The sequence below is a fragment of the Onychostoma macrolepis genome, chromosome 22 (assembly GCF_012432095.1).
Source record: "Onychostoma macrolepis isolate SWU-2019 chromosome 22, ASM1243209v1, whole genome shotgun sequence".
NCBI lineage: Eukaryota > Metazoa > Chordata > Actinopteri > Cypriniformes > Cyprinidae > Onychostoma > Onychostoma macrolepis.
Genome location: NC_081176.1, coordinates 20,224,573 through 20,247,156, shown reverse-complemented (window position 1 = coordinate 20,247,156; position 22,584 = coordinate 20,224,573). Strand labels below are relative to the sequence as shown.

At 39.2% G+C, this 22,584-nt stretch overlaps 1 protein-coding gene across 1 annotated transcript; it reads right to left on the bottom strand.

Moving 5' to 3' along the window:
• Positions 1-19,427: 19,427 nt before the first annotated feature.
• On the bottom strand, positions 19,428-21,922 carry LOC131530050 (complement factor D-like). The gene is made up of 5 exons (XM_058760117.1): positions 21,853-21,922; positions 21,257-21,407; positions 20,244-20,379; positions 19,878-20,132; positions 19,428-19,773 (listed from the first exon to the last, which is right to left on the bottom strand). The coding sequence occupies exons 1-5, from the start codon at positions 21,908-21,910 to the stop codon at positions 19,615-19,617; spliced, it is 759 nt and encodes a 252-aa protein (XP_058616100.1). The 5' UTR covers positions 21,911-21,922; the 3' UTR covers positions 19,428-19,614.
• Positions 21,923-22,584: the final 662 nt, after the last annotated feature.

Sequence of the window (22,584 nt, the reverse complement as noted above, 5' to 3'; positions counted from 1 at the left end):
CTTTCCCTGAAGAAAGGATCGGACACAATCTACTGCAGCCTGCATACCAGAGACAGTCTGGGTCTTCTTCTGTAGTGAAATGTTTAGGCACTCAAGCTCTCCAATAACAGCAGAAGCAAGTGTAAGGCCCAACACAGTCTTACCTTTGCTGAAGTGCTCAAATAAGCCACTGGCAGTTGAAGCAGTCCTAGATATAGTTTTTGCCATCTCCTCAAGGCTGCCAAGTACCCGTTCATACTGCCCCAGCACATTATTATAGCAGAATTGCGCACAGTCCACCTGGTTGGACATAGGGGTTTCAGTGTGGTGATGGGTGCATTTTCAGAGATAACTATGTTTTCAAACATTCTCTTAAATTTTCCTGACTGGCTAAAAAGGATGCCTAACTGGTGGACCCATGAAAGGCAGTCCCGGATCATTGGGGAGGCTGAGCAGCCAGCCTGTGTGATTAGACTGACACAGTGTGCACCACAATGCACATAGAGGGCTAATGGCTGCTGCTCCCTCACCATTGCCTGTGCACCACTGTATTTCCCTGACATGTTTGAGGCACCATCATAACTCTGCCCACGTAAAGCAGTCATGGGCAGATTGAGCCTCAACAGCACATCAGTTACCATCTTAGCAAGACACTGGCCTGTTGTCTCTGATAAACTGTATAAGCCAATGAACTCCTCATGTGGGACAAGGTCATGGTCCAAATAGCGCAGACAGACACTTTCCTGCTCAACACCAGAAATATCCAACTATTATCAACTATTATAGAAAACTGAATAAGGGCCGGAGACCTAATCTCACTTTTTAGATCCCAAGATGGCGGCGCGAGTACATCGCGAGGCTCTGGGTCTCTCCAGATTTTGCAATTTTGCGGTATTTTTCTTACTCATCTCGGGCCTGTTCGTGCAGAACAGTTGTGCCTTTACATCGTACACCCGTTGTGAGCTTTTGGATATCGGTTTGCGAATTTCCGACACTTTTATGGACAATCTTCGACTCCTTCCTGAGATCGCTAGGACACCCGAGGCTATGCACCCTACCCGGCCGGGCGGAAGTGCTCGCAGGCGGCGTCGAGATCGTAAACAAAGGCGGGGGAAGCGCGGAGGACTAAGAGCTAAGCTAAGGCTAACACCACACCGGCTCTCTTTACCCAGCATTTTCCTTGCCAATGTACGGTCGCTAGTGAACAAAATGGAGGAGATTCGACTCAGCATCACACACAGCAAGAAACTTTTGAACTGTAACGTCCTAATCTTCACGGAAACCTGGTTAAACAGCGGAATACCGGACACCGCTATTGAGCTAGCGGACGCCACACACCGGGCGGATAGAACATTAGATGGCTCGGTAAGACCAGAGGTGGTGGATTGTGCATTTACATTAACAAAGCTTGGTGCACAAACTCTGCTATTGTTGGGAGTCATTGTTCAGCTAACCTTGAGTTTCTCATGGTTAAATGTAGACCGCTTTATCTACCGCGGGAGTTCACTTCCACCATTATAACTGCAGCCTATATTCCCCCGGATGCTGATGCCAAGCTTGCTATGAAAGAACTTCACGCAGCCATCAGTAAACAACAGACTGATCACCCGGAAGCGGCTTTTATTGTTGCAGGTGACTTTAATCACTCAAACTTAAAGTCAGTGCTACCCAAGTTTCACCAGCATGTTTCCTGTCACACCAGAGGAAACAAAACCTTAGACCATGTTTACACAAACATGGCTGGAGCTTACGTTGCGACACCCCTCCCCACCTGGGACAGTCAGATCACCTTTCTTTGTTCCTCACCCCAAATATGCACCCCTCATCAACCGTGTGAAGCCATCAGTGAAGACCATCAAGGTGTGGCCTGCGGGGGCAGATTCCACACTCCAGGAAAGGTTTCTACACACAGACTGGAGTATGTTTGCTTCTCAAGCCACCAGTGGCGCTCACACAGACATTGACTCTTACACCTCCTCTGTATTGGATCATATCAATATCACCATTGACAGTGTTACAACCCAGAAACAGATCACCACATATCCAAATCAGAAGCCTTGGATGAACAAGGAAGTGCGACTCCTGTTGAAGTCACGCAACACTGCCTTCAGATCAGGAGATGCACAAGCCTACAGCACATCCAGAGCAAACCTGAAGAGGGGCATCAAAAAGGCCAAGCACTGCTACAAGCTAAAGATAGAGGGACACTTTTCCAACTCTGACCCTCGACGCATGTGGCAGGGCATTCAGGCCATCAGTGACTACAAACCCACCCACTCCACCCCCGCAGCCACTGATGTCAACTTCCTGAACGAGCTAAATTACTTTTATGCTCGCTTTGAAAGAGACAACAGAGAAACTGCCACCAAGCTCAATCCCTCAGCTGACCACCCACCAATCATACTCTCCTCCACAGATGTCTGCAAGGAACTGAGCCGGATCAGCGCACAAGGCTGCTGGACCAGACAACATCCCTGGTCGTGTTCTCAGGGCATGTGCGGAGCAGCTCGCTGGGGTTTTACAGACATTTTCAATCTGTCTCTTGCCCAAGCAGCCGTACCAACATGCTTTAAATGCACTTCCATTGTGCCAGTGCCAAAACACTCTAGTCCGAGGTGCCCTAATGACTACCGCCCTGTAGCACTCACACCCATCGTCATGAAGTGCTTTGAGCGGCTGGTCCTGGAACACCTAAAAGACTCTCTACCATCCACATTGGACTCACACCAGTTTGCCTACCGTAGCAATAGGAGCACAGAGGACGCAGTTTCCATGGCACTGCACTCTGTGCTCACTCACCTGGACAATAAGAACACTTATGCACGTATGCTGTTTGTTGACTTCAGCTCAGCATTCAACACTGTCATCCCAACCAAGTTAATAGCCAAACTTGGAGACCTGGGCATCAATACCTCAATGTGTAACTGGATTTTGGACTTCCTGACCAACAGACCCCAGAATGTTCGATCAGGATTCACCTGCTCCACATCCATCACACTTAACACTGGTGTACCACAGGGCTGTGTGCTAAGCCCGTTTCTCTACTCCCTCTTCACCTCCGACTGCAAGCCTGTGTATGGATCTAATTCCATCGTCAAGTTTGCAGACGACACCACGGTGATTGGCCTCATCAGTAACAACGATGAGACTGCCTATAGGGAGGAGATCCAGCACCTGGCCACATGGTGCACTGAAAATAACCTGCTCCTCAACACCACCAAAACGAAGGAGCTCATCGTGGACTTCAGGAAGGAGTCAAGAGGCACACACGACACCATCCACATCAATGGAATGGCTGTTGAGCGTGTCTCCAGTTTCAAGTTCCTGGGGATCCACATCTCGGCGGACATGTTGTGGAAAACCAACACCTCCAGCCTGGTCAAGAAGGCTCACCAGCGCCTCTTCTTTCTGAGGACACTGAGGAAGAATCAGCTCTCCTCTGCTATCCTGGTGAACTTCTATCGCTGCGCAATAGAAAGCATCCTGACCAACTGTGTCACAGTATGGTATGGGAGCTGCTCTGTTGCGGAGCGCAAGGCACTGCAGCGGTGGTGAAAACTGCCCAGCGCATCACAGGGACTCCACTACCTGCCATCGAACACATCCAGAGGAAACGCTGTCTGCATCGAGCTCGCAGCATCCTTAAGGACTCCTCTCACCCAGCCCACAGACTGTTTTCTCTCCTGCCCTCCGGTAGGCGTTTCAGGTGCCTCCGGACCAGGACCAGCAGACTAAAGAACAGTTTCTTCCCCAGAGCTGTCTCTTTACTGAACTCTAACCCCGTTGATCCACTTCCTCATATATTAACTCTTCTCTCCTACCTCACATCTGCCTTATTTGCACTACTGAATGTAAATTTTATTACAGTAACAACTGTTTACTTTTGTATCTTGCACTACCATACCTAAATTGGACTATGCTCATTTGCACTGCCGACTGTTGTTTACATTATCAATGTTTACATTAACATTTTGCACCGTATGTCTAATTGTAATATGCAATCACTTCCACTGCACTTTTACACCTTGTTTATAGTAATAGTCATCTGTATATATATTATATTGATAGTACATATCACCTGTAAATTCTGCTTATAGTAATAGCCATCTGTATATTTATTCACTATACATATTCACCTGTAAATTCTGTATATTTATTCACTATACATATTCACCTGTAAATTCTGTATATTTATTCACTATACATATTCACCTGTAATTTCTGTATATTTATTCACTACACATATTCACCTGTAAATTCTGTTTATATTAATAACCATCTTTCTATATATATTTATACATATACTCAGTACATATCCTTGTCCTGCACTTATTCAACAATTGTATATCCTGCACTTGCTACTATTGCACTTCTGGTTAGACCTAAACTGCATTTCGTTGCCCTGTACCTGTACTTGTGTAATGACAATAAAGTTGAATCTAATCTAATCTAATTCCTCTGATTATAGTATTGGCCATAATGTTCAGGATTTCATTCTGTGATTTAGGGCTTGTGTATGCAATGTTGCGATCTGTTAACCATTTCAATAAAATGGGGTCATCCTCTTCTGCCCTAAGTTTCAGGAGCTGATACAGATTCCCACTTTCATCAGTATGGCCTCTTAAAGATTGTCCCTGCCTTGCCACATACCGTATAGAGCTAACAACCTTCCTCAAGCAATGTCTTGCTACCTCCTGCTGTTTACCCCATGCACTGGATAACTGGGCACTGATTGGGTTTGACTGATGTGCACTCACAGTCACATAATGTCGGTGGGTTTGGGAGGTCTGGTGTGTTGTAAATTTTTCAATGGCTTTTTTCCAATTTCTAAAGCCTGTACTAATGAAAGCAGCATCAGGCCTATGACCTAACAGGGACTGGTTTGAAACACCTTTGCTGCAATAAAAACACAAGACCCCTTTAACTGCTGGACTGTAATGTAGCCATGGAAAGTCATGGTACCATTTCTCTTGAAATGACAATGACTTGTTTGGAAGTATGTGTTTTTCAATACACTGGGGATGTGGTTGGTATGGTTTTGTGCAGTCACTGAGATCTGAACTGTGCTCCTCTCCCCTGTGCTGGTGCTGGCAATATCATCTCCCTGTGATGCTGTCTCTGGCTCTCTCCCTGATTCTGACCCTTCATCTACTCTCACTGTCTCAGAACAGTCTGAATCCTAGAAAATAAAAACATTTCCACACTCATAATAACTACATCCAAGCCAAAAGCAAAACTTCTAAATTAAAACTATTTAGACTGATCATTGGGCTGATCATATTGTAAACTGGCGAGTCAGTGGTGCTCATCTGCTGAAAAGTCACACACACACCTCCAAAACCATCAACACAATCTTGACACCACTCTTACCTGAGGCTGTACACCTGACTGTCCCTGGTGGTCTCCCTGTCCCTCAGTACATTCTGTCTCCTTGACACCATTACATTATTTCCGTAAGCACCCATTCTTATAAAGATGTTTTGCATTAATGAAGCCCAATGTTTACAAACTTTCTGTACTTACTTGGCGTTTTGGTGCACTGAAAAATGATCTTATGTCCGATTTTCTTTTCTCTGTCATTCTATCTGGCAAACAACACAAAGCCAAAGTTGTTTAATATGAATTAAAATATGAATTAGGTTCAGAGGTCATAATTATTAAATTATCTTGCATGCTGCTAATAGTATTTTAGGTTTCCCGTGGCAAGACGCAACAGTAAAGCCCATTAAAATCACTGATATTGCCTACTACACTGGATGCGGAAGAACACAACATGACAAATCCCAGACAGTAAATGGATTCCCTGTACAATTTCTGACGTAGTGCGAGCTCTTTGCAAGGGCCACTTTGTCGCATCCAGTGTAGACAATTTCAAGCTGTTGTGGTCGCACCACGACAGCGGTCGTGTCAATTATAGACATTTCTATCCGTCAAGCACCTAACGTTATTATTGCAAACATAGCAATAAACATAGACTCATCGAAAAATACACTGGCATCATCTGTATTAAAGAGAAGATCACTTCATCCGATGTTTAAGTGAATAAATTAGCATTGACAGCCTTACTTACTGGAGTTCCACAACTTTGTTCTCTCTTACCGGGCTTGTGTGTGTGTGACGATGTAACAGAGGAAAGCGGGCATTTGGACCAGTCTATGATTTGGACCAAAGCACTGTGAGGCGAGGGAGGGGGAGATTCCAAATATTTCTAAACTTAAAACGCATTTTTGCCTTGTTTGTGTTGTTTTACTTACACAACTTACATAAAACATTGTTATTTACAATACACAGCGTGGTTTTTAATCATAATATTTTTAGGGGGAACAACCCTCAGACAGGGGGGGTCCTGTCCCCCCCGTCCCCCCCGGGATTTACGCCTATGGCCTAGCAGCTCCTGGCCTGACATGTTCACTTCTGGCCGTAGGGGTCTGTGAAGAGGACTTGTCTGTTTCTCGTGATCTTTGCTGAGGATCTGTGCCGATGTCTGTCCAGTCGTGATGTTCACTTGTCATGGTCTTCGCTGACATTCAGGGCTGCGTTGTGGTAATCTCCGGGTGCAGGTCCATCATCTGGTCTGGATACGGACCGCATCCGGCTGAGTATGATAACCTTAGGACAAGAGTGAGACAGAAACATTGAAATAAGTAACAAGTATCGGTGTTGACTTTTTCTCACAGCACATGTAATCACACAAACACATTTTCATACAAGTTTCATGACATCTCATAGCAAAGATTACTGTTAAATGTAGGATGTAAATATAAAAGGTTTGTAAATATTGATATGAATCTTTTGACATTGCACAGTTATTACACGTTAAATGCTGACGTGTGGTTCATTGTCAGTATTTGATTTGATTTGATTGTTGGTTAAATCAAGTTTAAAACAATTTAATCTTACTTTTATAGATGAAGTAGAATATCGAAGGATGATGTAGAATCAAAAACCAGACTGGAGCACTTGAATGAGCTGTATAGCTGTAACAGAACACACACACACACACACACACACACATTATCTCAGTATGTCTCAATTTCATATAAGTTATCTGAAACAACATTACAAGAGGTGGGGAATATATTTGTCAAAATATATCACTATAAAAAGTGATCAGTTGACTTAACTTAAAAAAAATTGAGGAAACCCATTGCCTTAAAATTAAGTAAATGATAACTAAAAAAAAGAAAAGTTAAGTGAACTTGACAATTCACTTAACTTATTTTTTTTATTTATTATTATTTAATTAATAATTTTAAGGCAACGGGTTTCCTCAATTTTTTTTTTTAAGTTAAGTCAACTTATCACTTTTTACAGAGTATAAACAAAAATAGACTTGAGCTAATATTCCAGAACTAAATTTCAATGAAAAATATAGCATAACATCACCTGCAGTTATTCTTGAAGAGGGGTGAAAAATTACCCTATCTCACAAAAAGGAGATCCCGTCCAAACAGGCCTGTTATTACTCAAAATCTATGATAATGCAAATGCGCTGAAGAGTAAACATAATTTGACGTTCCACAAGGTAATTTCAGAATTAAAAATGACAACAAAGCAATTAACTATTTTATTAACATTAATGTTAATGTCAACTGTACAAATAAAGCATATTTAAACAGTATTCTTACTGTGTTCCGTCTTTCTACCACCTGCCGGCCGCAGCTTCTTCACTCTGAGGAGGATTTGATTTCTGAAACGCAACTATTAGAAAAAAAAGTGCTTTCGGTTTTGCGAATCCGCCCAGTGTCCATGAGTCCGCTAGTTTATTTAATGTGAACTAAAACAACATTAGAGGAGATGTGGGAATATATTTGACGAAATACAAGCAAAAATAGACTTGAAATAATATTCCAAAACCAAATTTAAGTGGAAAAAGTTTATTCTCGCCTGCAGTTATTCCTGATAAGGGGTGAGGGATACGATCAGGACTGGATTAAAATCCGGATAAATTAGCCAACTAAACTAACAGTTACCGTCTCACAGAAAGGAGGGGATCCCTTCCAAATAGGCCTGTTATTACTCAAATCTACTATAATGCTAATAATGCTAAAGAGCTAACCTTAACTGGACATTCCACAAAGCTATTTCAAAAATTAAAAACGCCAACAAAGCAATTAACTGCTTTATTAACTTTAATGTTACTGACAACTGTACAAATAAAGCATATTTTAACAGTATTCTTGCGTGTTCAGTCCTCTTCAACCTGGCCGGCTGCAGCTTCTCCACTCTGAGGAGGATTTCTGAGGCACTGGTAAAAAAAAAAAAAAAAAAAAAGTGTGCTCAGCAGTGTCTGTAATGAGTCCACTAAATGACAGTGCGCAGTCCGGGGGCGGGGCATATTCTGAGCGAATGACCAAACAGAGTCTGATGGTGCGTTCACACCAGAGTGAAAAAAGCTTAAGCCCGAGTGATTTACATGTTAAGTCAATGCAAAGATGCGAATAGACATCCTGAGGTGAGCATTTTGGGCGTTTGATGTGAGTAACAGGAGCGAGTTGAAAAATCTGAATTTTGGGGAATATTCGCACCGAGTTAACCAATCAGGAGCTTGCTCTAGTAGTGACGTGATTACTATGTAGCGAGCGGAGGCATAAATCCAAAACCACAATGGAGGACAAAATCATCCTTATGTGGATACCAGGAGCTGTAAGATACATCTTCGTAATTTTACAGAAACAGGAATAAAAAGTATCTTGCTTGGAAGAAAGTGAGGAGGTCGGACAATCAGGTAAATTGTAAAAAACGCTCTTTACTCAATTTGAGCTATACATATTGAGTTGATGTGTTTATTCAGAGGAAGTGTGCAGAAAGAAGTGGAAGAGTCAACAAAATCCATGTCTACTATGGCAAATGTTTTGTGACAGGATTACCTGCCGAAGTAGACAGTCGTGTATTTTTACGTGTGAGAAGGGTACATCGCCTCAACAGACGCGTGACGCCAAATACCTCAAATAGTGTTCAATTTAATTATTTTTGGTTTTACATTATTATTTTACTACAAATTATACATCAACACAGCTGAAAATTAATTGTATTTTCACAATAACATCTTAGAGACACAAATTCGCACATAAATTCATTAATTATTTAACATATTATTGTGATATGTGCCATTCTGAGGTTTTACTTTTGATATGTTGGGTGTATGTTAATAATTTCGTTATGGTGCTCATAGTAGTCCTGTTTGCGACTACTATGAGTCATGTCGACCATAAAATGTGCGAATATTAGTTCAGGAGATGAGTCTACATCATGTTGGTCAAGAGAAGGTGATGAAACGGTATTTTAATAGAATTGTTAGGTGCATTTTGAAACATATTAAATTGGGCTGTCTCTAACGATTATTTTGTTAACATTTACATTTAGTCATTTTGCAGACGCTTTTATCCAAAGTGACTTACAATTGGGGAATACATAAAGCGATTCATCTTGAAGAGGCAATCAGACAGACGAAGTGCTTGCAACACCAAGTCTCAGGCATTGTTCAAATAAGTACAAACTACCAAAGGAAGGAATAGGTAAAGAGAGAGATTTTTTTTATTTTTTAAGTTTAGGATGAAGTCAAGTGCTGTCGAAAGAGATGAGTTTTCAGTTGTTGCTTGAAGATTAACAGGGATCCAGCATTCCGGATAGTTGTGGGAAGATCATTCCACCAGCCAGGAACGGTGAACGAGAATGTTCTGGAGAGTGATTTTGAGCCTCTCTGTGATGGTATTACGAGGAGTCGCTCACTAGCAGATCTCAGATTTCTGGAGGGGATGTAGATTCTTAATAGAGAGTGCAGGTAGGCGGGTGCTGAGCCTGTGGTTGTTCTATATGCAAGCATCAGTGTCTTGAACTTGATGCGAGCCGCAACCGGTAGCCAGTGCAAGGAGATAAAGAGAGGTGTAACATGGGCCCTTTTGGGCTCGTTAAAGACCAGTCGTGCCGCTGCATTCTGAATCATTTGTAGAGGTTTGATTGTGCTTGATGGAAGTCCAGCCAGAAGAGTATTGCAGTAGTCCAGCCTAGAAATGACAAGGGCCTGGACAAGAAGTTGTGCAGCATGCTCTGTCAGAAAGGGCCTGATCTTTCTGATGGTGTATAGTGCAAACCTGCAAGATCGAGCAGTCTTTGCAATGTGGTCTTTGAAGGTCAGCTGATCATCAAAGATTACACCAAGATTTCTGACCGAAGTTGATGGGGTTATTGTTGATGAACCTAACTGGATCGTGAAGTCATGCTGTAGAGTCGGAGTGGCAGGGAAGACAAGAAGCTCAGTCTTTGCCAGGTTGAGCTGCAGGTGATGTTCTTTAATCCATGCCGAGATGTCCGCCAGGCAGCCTGAGATCCGTGCAGCTACCGTTGGATCATCTGGTTGAAAAGAGAGATAGAGCTGTGTGTCATCAGCGTAGCAATGGTAGGAGAATCCATGTGTCTGTATGATGGGACCCAGTGATGTTGTGTATGTGGAGAAGAGGAGGGGTCCAAGAACCGATCCCTGAGGAACCCCAGTGACCAGTCGATGTGCTTTGGATACCTCCCCTCCCGAGGCCACCCTGAAAGACCTACCAGTGAGATAGGATTCAAACCAGCGAAGTGGAATGCCAGTGATGCCCAGTGATGAGAGGGTGGACAGGAGTATCTGATGATTGACTGTCAAAAGCGGCAGATAGATCCAGCAGAATGAGGACTGATGATTTGGAATGGGCTTTTGCAATTCGCAGGGCTTCAGTGACTGAGAGTAGCGCAGTCTCAGTTGAGTGGCCACTCCTGAAACCTGACTGTTTAGCGTCCAGTTTTTCGCTATGAACGGAAGGAGAGAGACAGGTCTGTAGTTTTCTATAAGAGAAGTGTTTAATGTAGGTTTTTTGAGCAGTGGGGTTACCCGAGCCTGCTTGAAAGCAGTGGGGAAGATGCCTGCGAGGAGGGATGTGTTGATGATGTGTGTGAGTGTGGGTGAGATTGCTTGCAGAAGGTGTGAGGGGATTGGGTCAAGAGGACATGTTGTAGGATGGTTGGAGAGGAGAAGCTTGGATACTTCAGCCTCAGTGAGGAGAAGATGGGAGTTTTTGCAGTGGATGTGGTAAGTTGAGGGTCCTGTGTGTGTGGAGGTGAAAACTGACCACTGATTGATCTAGTTTTGTCTGTAAAAAAAGTGGCAAAGTCATCAGCTGTAATAGAAGTGGTGGGAGGAGGTGGAGGGGGACAGAGGAGGGAATTAAATGTTCCGAAGAGATTACGCATGTCTGGAGCGCTGTCGATCTTGTTGTGGATGTTAAATGAGCAATCTACTGATGATTTGTTTTTTGTTTTTTTTATGTAATAAAGATAGACTTAAATGAACAGTAGCTTAAACTTTAAATCTTTAAAAATAGACTTAAATAACTGTAATGATGAGGAAATAATAATTGGTTTAAATAAAACATCAAAAGCGAGTAATCATATGGTTTCATTGAACAACACTGTTAAAATACACGAAGAAATGTACATCTATACAAACCTAAGTACATGTATTATTAAAATGCCTACCATATTTTGAAAACTAGAGCTAATCAACATTTTTTTTTAATCTTTTTTGTTCTCAGTGATCAAAAAGTAATAAAGTTTGACAGCATTTCAGAAGCTTTTTAGGTGTATACAAGTATAATTTGAACCTATCCATATTAAATTTCATAAAACCTTAAGTGCTATCCCCGGAAATTATCTTAATGCTCCTCAGCATATTTGTTGTGCTTGTAATTAAATCACCATAATCTTTTGAAGCCACTTTTAGATGATGAATTACATACTATATCCAGCCACTGTTTTGATCAAAGTAAAAAATATATTTGAGTGACAGCCAGCTACCCCCAATAACCATATTGTTACATTTACTCCTTTTTTACATTTATAGTACGTGGCCTGAATATGATTAAATATTTAATAAAATTTGCTTATAATGTCTGTGTTAGCACATTGTAAAACATTTTTAGTACTCGCATCATCATGCACCTCTTATGTTAACAGTGCTGAAATCACTGCCTATTCCAGTTTCACGTTTACTGTCAGTACACCATACTTATACAAATCAACTAGATCAATGCATTTATTACCATTCAAAGGAATAGAAACCAAACTTTAGGCTTATATGATTCCTTATCCTATGGCTCCCTCTAGTGGGCAACATCAATATCACAGCCTTTATCTTTAAATTGAAATAGCTGACTGTTTAGAGCAGGGTTTCTCAACTCCGGCCCAAGAGGTCCACTTTTCTGCGTTCTGTATCATTTGTATTGTCTTCTCTGTGTCTTTTTGATCAGAAGTTACAATGTTAGTATTCATGTATTCTAACCAATTAGAGAAACTATAATTTACTTTATCAGATTTTCATCCCAATGATGTTAATCTTGATTTTACTTTATTGTTACTTTGTATTCTGAGTAAATTTCATCTTCACAATGCCAGAACCATTCACAGTAATCCCAATTTTATAATATTTTCCAGCAATATAAAGTCCCTATTTACTTCCTTTAAAAATGTCAAAGCCTTTCAACTCAAAGGCTTCAATAATATATAACATCTGAGACTGTTGTAAGGAACATTTAATTTTTTTTAATTACAAAATGTTATAGGCTGTATAACATTTTGAACATCATGAAACTAAGTATATTTCCTTTGAATAATGTGCGCTCCACGTCATTTAATGTTGACTACAGCATCCTGGTAAAAAAGAACACCTTTAATAGTAAGAACGTTGTTTGCGGTACTACACCAATGTAACAGCCAAAAAGTTATCTAAAATGAAATAAACTTATTATTATTCACTATTAACACTTGTTAGGAAATAAGTAAAATCAATAGCCTATAACAAATACATCTACTATTGCAAACTTTAAAGTTTATTTGAAGCGACGTACATGGAGACGACGTACATATCAGGCATCTTGTAAGGCGACGTACCTAGTACACCTATTATAAATGTTATTTTTTGATAAATTTCTTACATATGTCACGTCGCCGCCTATCATTGGTTTCGACAGTGACGTCGCCGTGGGTCTGTCGTCTGCACTCCCTATCAATCACAGTTGCCAAGTCCGCGTATTATACGCGACTTTGGGCTTCTTTTTTTGTAAAGTTGCGGGAAAAAATCCCTGGTCGCGGGTTGCGGTTTTTTGGGCTTATTTTTAAAAATATGGTCGCTTGTTATGGAAATCTGACAAGCAATTTAGCTTTTTTATTTATGTTCGCCTGTATTCTCCAATGCATTGATTGACACTCTGTCTGCTCGCAGTTAATAGCCAACTAGTGCAATAATATAAGTGCTGTAGCGTAATTTGCCATATGTTCCGCCCCCTCATTGGAGAAAAATCACATTCAAAAAGACGACACGTGACGCTGTAATCCAAGCGATGACAGAAGTAGAAATAGAGGAGTGGGATGACTTTCTTTTAGCCTATTCTTTTAGTTTTGTAATGTATTAATTATCACGGGCTGTAATAAAAAAACAAGTAGTCATATCCTAATACTGATCAATACATTTGGTTCGAATAGCCTGGTATGGCATGATGTCTTAAAATGTATTTCTTTTTTTTTAACATTTAAACCACATTATTAGATTACCTTTTGACTTCACGAATACACACATGACAACTTAATTATTTCTTTTCTTTTTTTATAATATTTTTAATATTATTATATAATATTTTCTTTTAATATAATATATATTATAATTGAATATATAATTTAATATATTTAATATTTTTCTATAATATTTATGTGGCATTTTGTTTTTGTCATTTATTTGATAGTTATGTATACATTATTTTATTTTAAATGGAAGAAAAACCTGTTTTTGACCTCAAAATAAAGCACTTTGCCACTGTACATGGCTGTGGGGATGAGCAGTTTTGTGGTGCTTGGAATTCTTTATAATTAATTTAAAAAAAATATTGCGACATTGATGCCTCAAGAAGGTGTAATTGTTCAAATAACACATTGTTTCATTTTAAAATATATATATTTTTTAAATGTAACCAAGTGTTTTTCAAGTGTAATATTTCTGTAAAGGCTAGGGACAGAAAAATTGACATTTCCATAGAATGACCCCTATATATTTTATATACAGCTCCCCTTTGAAGCTCTTGTGCTTTTCTCCTTTTCCATCTCTACAATCCTATTCTGCTCACAGGTGATTGGAGACGAGTTTTGTTCCCACTTTTGTTGCAGTTTGCTAATTTTTGTAAAATAGCTTCTGTTTTTGCTTTTCAGATAAGAGAGTGGCTTCAGTTTAATATGTTGCAGGCTCATATATTGGTAATAAATAATTGATGATAAATAATATTGATGATAATAAATCATGAAAAAAATATTGGGCTTGTTTTGGGCTTGTTTTTGAAGCTGCGGTTGCTTATTTGTCTCGCGAGAGTTGGCAACTGTGCTATCAATCCCCATTCAAAAATCGACACGGACTGACGGCGACGGAAGGGTAGACTGCTCCTTCTCCTGCTAAGCCTTCGATGTGGCAGATATCACTCGCCATACCATGTCAGCCATTTCGCAACGATATGGCAAGCCAAACTATTCATAAACGCCTGCTCCAGCGTCTGATTGCACACTGACACGTCAAAAGTGTGCGATTTGACAGCAAATGATTTGCCATGAAAACGCGCGAACAGATACCTACGAAATCAAAGGCAGATATCGCATTATTCTCACTCATATGCTGTGCTTCTGATAAGCATGATATAATTTCAGTTCTGTTGCTTTTATATGAATATAAATATGATGAACAAGACACTCAAAGTGCTTGCTATTTAATTCCATACGAAAGGCGTATTTATCATCCATTTTTATTTTAATTCTATGATGTGGTTCAAGGGTGGGAGGAAAAAGACAGGGTCGGCGTGACTGGGACTCGTAGGCTTTTTAATCTGGTGCTGTTTCACACAACAAAACAAGGCGGGGCGCTCACTGCGCTCCCAAATATTTCAACAAATAACTCAGAATATCAGATCTCCGTTTCCTCTTTTCCTCTAGCACCAGTCTCTCTGTCCACCTCGAGTTCCCAGTCCTTCTCTCTCTCTAGCCTCCCGTTCTGGTGGCTTTATCCGGTCCCTCCATGCCAATTACTGAAACAAGACACAGGTGTTATCAATTGCACTTGACCCACTTACAAGTGGCTCATCTCCTTTCTCTCTCTCCCGCTGCAGACCTCGCTGAACCACGCCCCCCCTGCCACAAATTCAAACATGTATTTTAGTTTTTATAGAAAATATGACAACAATCACATATCTCACAAAGAGATCGCTCTGTCATAGTGTTTGGGAATATTCATGCACCATTTAAATACATAATAGCATGAAATCAGATTAAAAAAATAAAACATTTTAGAAGGCAGCATGATGGTTGTCTGAACCAATGAGCATTAAGCTGTGTCGTCAGTCGTTTCCCATCATGCTTTTGATCAGCGCAGTCGGTGGAGTGCAACTGTGCCGACAGCTCAATCCCACACAGTGCCTCGCCGTCGCGAGAGTTTTTTGGTACACGTCAGCATGACATCAGAGCAAGGCCGATGTAACTCGCCCTGCGTCCCAATGTTCATACTTTCCATCCTAAATAGTATGTGAGATTACAATAAGTGTGTCCCAAAGCATAGTATATTGAAAAGAGTATGCCAAAAGTCCCTGGATGGTCTACTATTTCATGTTGATTTTTGAAGTGTGGAACCGTGCACACTCTAATGGCTAAAATTGCCCACAATCCATTGCGCTTTGGCAAAGGAACTACAAACACGAATAAAACGTGTTAGAAAAACTACAAACGTGGCGGATGCGCGATCGACCGTTAGGTAGAGATTTACAAAAAGGAGTTTGAGTTACTAATAATCATCATTTAACCTGGGAAAAAATATGTATTTATTGTTATCCATGTTATATTTCATCTGCAACAGCAATGTGAACTTTTATAAACATCTATTTGGTCGTTAACTTTTAAATGTATCATTATGCAGAAAATCTGAGCAGAGTTCTCTGCATGAAAGACCCGCGACTGGCAGATCAACGAGCTACTTCTTTTTTCTCCAATACGGTAGGAAGTTAAATTAAATAAAACGTGGAGGATGTGACAAGATGATCGACAGGCCAGTTTACGGTGACAGGGTGCGCGTGTAACAGGTGGGACAGAGCGGTCCATTAAAGACGCAGTTGTGTGACGTGATGGTATGTCCCAAAGCTTGCCTACTCGTCTACTACACACTCAAAAGTGTGTACTTTTTCTTCACCAAAAGAGTACATACTTTAAGGGCGTAGTATAAGTAGGCACATTGCAGCACCGGACACTTTTCTAACCGGCATGCATCTCGCGGTGATCACCAATGATCTGTTCTGCGCAGAGTTTGCTCATCTCAAACAAGCCTATTGAGCAGTCGTGCGCAGTTGCACTCCACCGACTGCGCTGATCAAAAGCATGATGGGAAACGACTGACTGACAACACAGCTTAAAGCTCATTGGTTCAGACAACCGTGATGCTGCATTCTCTTCTAAAATGTTTTATTTTTTTAATCTGATTTCATGCTATTATGTATTTAAATTGTGCATGAATATTCCCAAACACTATGACAGTGAGATCTCTTTGTGAGATGATTGTTGTCATATTTTCTATAAAAACTAAAATACATGTTTGAATTAAAATAAAAATGGATGATAAATACGCCTTTCGTATGGAATTAAATAGCAAGCACTTTGAGTGTCTTGTTCATCATATTTATATTCATATAAAAGCAACAGAACTGAAATTATATCATGTTTATCAGCAGCACAGCATATGAGTGAGAATAATGCGATATATGCCTTTGATCTCGTTGGTATCTGTTCCACTTCGAGTGGTCAGAACTGTCCGTCTTGACTGCGCTTATTTCACTCCTCCCCTCACTGCAGCCACCTACTCTTGCCTACATTTCAGGCGAGGCGAGGTGCATCTCAAACAAGCCTATTATATAGAGCAATCGTGTATCTTTAGAGCACTTGGAGAAAACCACGCAATTCATATGGATTACTTTGGCGATGTTATTAGGCTTGTTTGAGATGAGCAAAATCTGCGCAGAACTGATCACCGGTGATCACCGCGAGGTGCATGCCGGTTAGAAAAGTGTCTGAGTTATGTCCACCTTGCTCTGATGTCATGCTGACGTGTGCCAAAACACTCTCGCGACGGCGAGGCGGCTGTGTGGATTGAGCAGTCGCGCACAGTTGCTCTCCACCGATTGCGCTGATCAAAAGCATGATGGGAAACGTCTGACTGACGACACAGCTTAATGCTCATTGGTTCAGACAATCGTGATTTTAAGAAATACACTTAAATGCACTAAATATATTTAAAGTGGTTCCATTTTAGCACAATTTCAATATATTAAATATATTGCAAGTAGATTAAAATCGAACTTAAACATATCTCGCAATACACTTAATATACTTAAAGTTGTTTCAAAATAATACATTTAATATGCACTTAATATAGTATAGTTTAAATATATTTAGTGTGTCTGAAAAAGCACAATTTAAATATATTTATTTTTCACCTGAGAGTATGTCTCTGTACAATGTCAATATAATGCCTCCATGTCAATGGTACCCTCACACATGCCAGACACCCATGCCGTTTGCTCTGATAAACCCCCATACAATGACAAATGTTTGCGTTTGCATCTGTTGCTGGTGAAAAGCTGGACGGTCCCTTTGGTCTTTGGGACTGAGAACTCGACATCCATTTTTCCCAGTGGACTCATCTGACCACAGCACACATTTCCACTGTCTCTTTGGAGCCTTTGTCTCTTTGACTATCTGAGATGAGCTCTGGCCCAGAGAACCTGTGGCATCATTGCATAGAATTGATGTATAGCTTTCTGATGAGCCAAACTTGATACCCTCGCCTATTACCAATTTACCCCGCTTATAGACTGTTTCAAAACAGTTTAATTTGGATATTCTATAACCCTTTCACTTTTATTTTGCCTCTGTCCCACCTTTTTTTGGAGTGTGTTGCAGCCATCAAAAGCAAAATTTGTTTATACTTGGTCTGTGAGAACGACATTAAGATGAGTAAATGATTACTCAGTGATTACTTGCTTATGAAGTTCTTGATTTTGGTGAACTATCCCTTTAAGTAAAATAAAATAGGCTACAAGACTAAGCATCAAAATATACTTCATATAGGCTATTTCTTTTTATTAGTTATTATATTACTGTTTATAAATAAACATGTTCATCTTTAATTTTTATTATTGTATAATGTTTGGTAAAATTACAGCTCTGCTGACGATGTATTATTTAGATGACTAGTCTAACGCAGCAACTTTCTTATCAACGACGTTGGTGTTCAGGCAACGTACCCTTCTCACATGTAAAAGTACACGACTGTCAACTTCGGCAGGTAATCCTGTCACATTCCACTCCCCATACAGAGCTGCAGACTTGAGGGCTGATCCGCCCCGGAGTCTGTTGCTAGTTAACATTAGTTAATGCATTAACTAAGATTAGCAATACATTTTTTACCGTGTTTATTCATCTTTGTTAACCTTAGCTCAGGGAAATGTTAACAGATACAACTTTTAATTTTAATAATGTCCTATTAGTACATTTTGAAATGAACATTAACATAACAAATTACTTATGTTAATGCTTGCTTTAGAAGTACTGTGTAATGAACCTTGGTGCTGTATATTTTGTTGGCAATTTGACATGCAGTTTTCATATGCTACACATTAGGCCCACCCACTTAAACATTTCTGGCTACGCTAGTGATCAGACTACCAACCTAATGTGTGGTAAACATGTGCGGTGCATGATTTCAACAGGAAACAGCTTTGTCATCAGAATGTTTTATCAAATGTACTATCATGTTAAAATGAGTATAAAAAAAGAGAGAAAGGTCTTATTAGGAAGACATACTCAGAATGAACCTAGTGTAGTTTTTAATGTTTTGTTCTTAAATTCCTACAAACACACTTAATTTATGGCTTGTTTTTGCACTAAATATGTTTGTATTACAGTTCAAATGTTTGTAAGTTTTTTTAAGTTTTATGCTTACCAAGGATACAGTAAATGATACAGTAATGACATATTAAGTGATATTGTGAAATATTATTACAATTTAAAATAACTGTTTTGTATTGTAATACATTTTAAACTGTAATTTATTCCCGTGATGACAACGCTGAATTTTCAGCAGCCATAACTCCAGTCTTCAGTGTCACATGGTCATTCAGAAATCATTCTAATATGGTTATTTGCTGAAACATTTTCTTATTATTATCAGTGTTAAAACTATTGTGATACTTAATATTTTTGTGGAAACGGATACATTTAAGGAGTTTTTCCTTATCATATAAAATAAAGGCAAAAGTATGCCCATTGACCCCAAACTTTTTCTTGCATAATCAGTGGGCATGTACTTTTGCCTTTATTTTCAATAGCATTCTGTAAATGTTTATGATGGTTGTCTTCAAATATCAAACTGTCTGTCTGCAGTTTCATATCTGGTTTAAAACACCATTTCTGATTCATTAAAATCTCTAGACAGGATATCAATGCATGATATTTTTATCAAAAGACAAATTGGGAAGAAAATCAACTCAACCAAAAAACAAAACAAAAATCACCCCATTTTATCTGCAAGTTTCAATTGACATTTCCAATTATGTTCTTTATCCATGGAATATATGCTGAAATCTTAGTATAAACTTCAGGTAGCTCAGGTGAATTGCAGAGATCAGGGTCACCAAAGGAAGTGACACCAATTGCAGTGTCTCCACAAACCAAAGGACCTCCTGAATCCCCCTGTTAAGAAACACAGATCAATACTTCAGTCACATGCTGTCATAATTCATGACTAACACTTGTTTAAACAATAAGATTTGGTGAATCAAATATTTTTTACATACATCACAGCTTCCTCCATCTCCATATACACACATCATCTGTGAAGCGGAAAAGTTCTCCTTCCCCCATTTACTTTCACATTTCTTGTTATTCATGACCGTCACGTTTGTCTCCATGAGGTGATCGCTTCTCTTGCCTTTAGTTTCTAAAAGTCCCCAGCCTGCGACACTGCAAACAGAACCTGCTTTGATATCACCTTCTTCCGCTGGTATGGATATCCACTTGATATTGTTGTTTAGTTGTACATTTTTTTCTAACTGTAAACCAAAAACGTCAGCATCATTATTAAAAAGATTTGATTGTCTTATTGGCTGTTATTCTGAATCAAAAGTTTACTGAAGTCAACTAAAATAAGTACAGTTTGTTACCTTCAAAAGCATGATGTCATTATCACAGGATCCCATGGTGTATTCTGGATGCTGATGGTATGAATCCACTGTGAATCGGACTGAATTCTTTTTCTGTAGGTCATGTGCACCTAGCACAACCGTCACAACTGGAGCACTAATAAAAAGACAAGTTTTATTTAGCTTTTTCATTTATACAACAGCTGGCTTAATAATAATATTCTATTATTAATATGTGTATTGTATTGAGGAATAGTAAATAACGATGTATTTATTATTGATTTATTTTAAATTATTCAATTAATTTGATCAATTAGTGATATATTACCTAAATTATAATATTATATAATTATAATATATTTTGTATGTAGTTATTTTAAGCAGTTTAAATATTTAAATTAATTAATAATTTATTATATTATCTAAAATATAATTACTAACTAATAATAATATTAAAAGCAGTCCACTTTAGACATTCTACAACTTTGCAACTATATGTCAACTACAGTAACTCTCATTAGAGTATTAGTCGACGGTTAGACTAGGGTTATGGTTAGCAGAACAAGTTGACATTCTCGCAGTTACTTAAAGTAGCAGATAAAGTGGACAGTCTACTAATAATCTAATGACTGGTAGTTGCAAAGTTACTTATAGTTAATAGAATGTCTAAAAAGTGGACTAAAAATGAAGTGTTACTTTATATTAGCAAAAATGGTTTCACTTTATTTTGATGGTCCCTTTAACACATTCTGTTGACTGTAAGTAACATTGCACCTACATTTCTACCAACTCTCATTAGATTGTTAGTAGTGTATTAGTTGACTGGTAGGGTTAGGGTTGGAATAAGGGTCCGTTGAGACCATCACAATAAAGAGTTAGCAGATATGAAGCAGACAGTCTACTAATAATCTAATGAGAGTTTGTTGACATGTAGTTGCAACATTACTTAGTGTCAACAGAATGTTCAAAAGGGACCATCAAAATAAAGTGTTACCGCAAAAATATATAATTAGCCAAATTATAATTTGTCTTACTTGTCTCGGCAATGTGCAGCAGTCATGACAAATCTATCAGAGATGAGGAATCCACCGCAGATATGTTCCTTGTCCTTCTGTACAGAAACCATGTAAGGTCTGGAGTGGGGTTTTGCTTCCCTGCCGTTCACTATACCCACATTCGCACGAGCTGAGAGAGAGAGGGAGAGAGAGAGTATTAGTTATTATAGTTCCTCCTCACTGCAGATATGCTCACTGAATATAAACTTAATAGACCACTCAGATCATTAGGGTCGAGTCAGTTAGAAATACCAAGGGTTCACACAAAACAAGGGGAGTCCGCTTTCATCTATTATGCCGCCCGCAGTTGGAACCAGCTTCCAGAAGAGATCAGATGTGCTAAAACATTAGCCACATTTAAATCCAGACTCAAAACTTATCTGTTTAGCTGTGCATTTATTGAATGAGCACTGTGCTACGTCCGAACTAATTGCACTGTATTTTATGTATAATCATTTTATATTCTTAACTGTTTTATATAATTTCTTTGTTTTTATTGTTGTGATTATTATTTTCTTCTTATTATTATGTGCTATAAAACTTGTGTTATTAATATTTCATTTGATTAGTCTCACCAGTGAAGGTCAGGTGTGGCAGCAGAGAGACCAGCAGGAGCAGAGAGATGATGGTCATGATGAAGACAATCAGTGAATCAATGAGTTCTCACTGGCTATATTCGATATAAATATCATAATAAGGAGGGTGGAGACACTGAGCTTCCCGTAACTTGTTACTTTCAGTTTGTGGTAACAGCAACTCAGTATGGTAATCAGTAGATAGTAATATTTGATAATACTTGTGGCTTGATGAGGCTTCGGTGGAAGGCTTCAATCGTCAAACCACAAAGATTTGTGTCATTTGATTCATTTGAAGCCATTAACTTGCAGACAATTCACAGAGCCTTGAGCTAAGTGTAACTAAGTGTTGCTAAATTAGACTTTGGGTTGTTTTCAGCATCACTACATTGCCCTTAACAGTTTGAACTAACTGAAACTCAACCATCATGCTCATGTTTTTACGGTGCCCGCGAGGTGACATGGTCGGTTCACTTAGTTGTGTCATGGCCTCGAGATATTAATTTGTGGGAATGTGATATTATGTCGTGACTTCGAGATACTATACTATGCATATTTTTCTCGTGGCCAGAGTTCAATGAGTAAACAAACCTGCGTAACCATAGCTACCCGGGATTATCAGATATTATCATAAAACATTTTTATTAACATTAAACATTTAATTTAATATTTGTATAGGCTATTATTATTATTACATTAACTTATAGGGTTATATTTTTATATTTGTTATAT

Bases quoted from the DNA above. Each gene is read 5' to 3' on its own strand.
- LOC131530050 (XM_058760117.1), bottom strand. From the start codon at position 21,910: ATGACCATCATCTCTCTGCTCCTGCTGGTCTCTCTGCTGCCACACCTG. The intron at 21,408-21,852 runs GTGAGACTAATC...TCTCTCTCTCAG, and splicing joins GCCACACCTGACCTTCACTG to CTCGTGCGAATGTGGGTATA. The intron at 20,380-21,256 runs GTAAGACAAATT...TCTTTTTATTAG, and splicing joins GCTGCACATTGCCGAGACAA to TGCTCCAGTTGTGACGGTTG.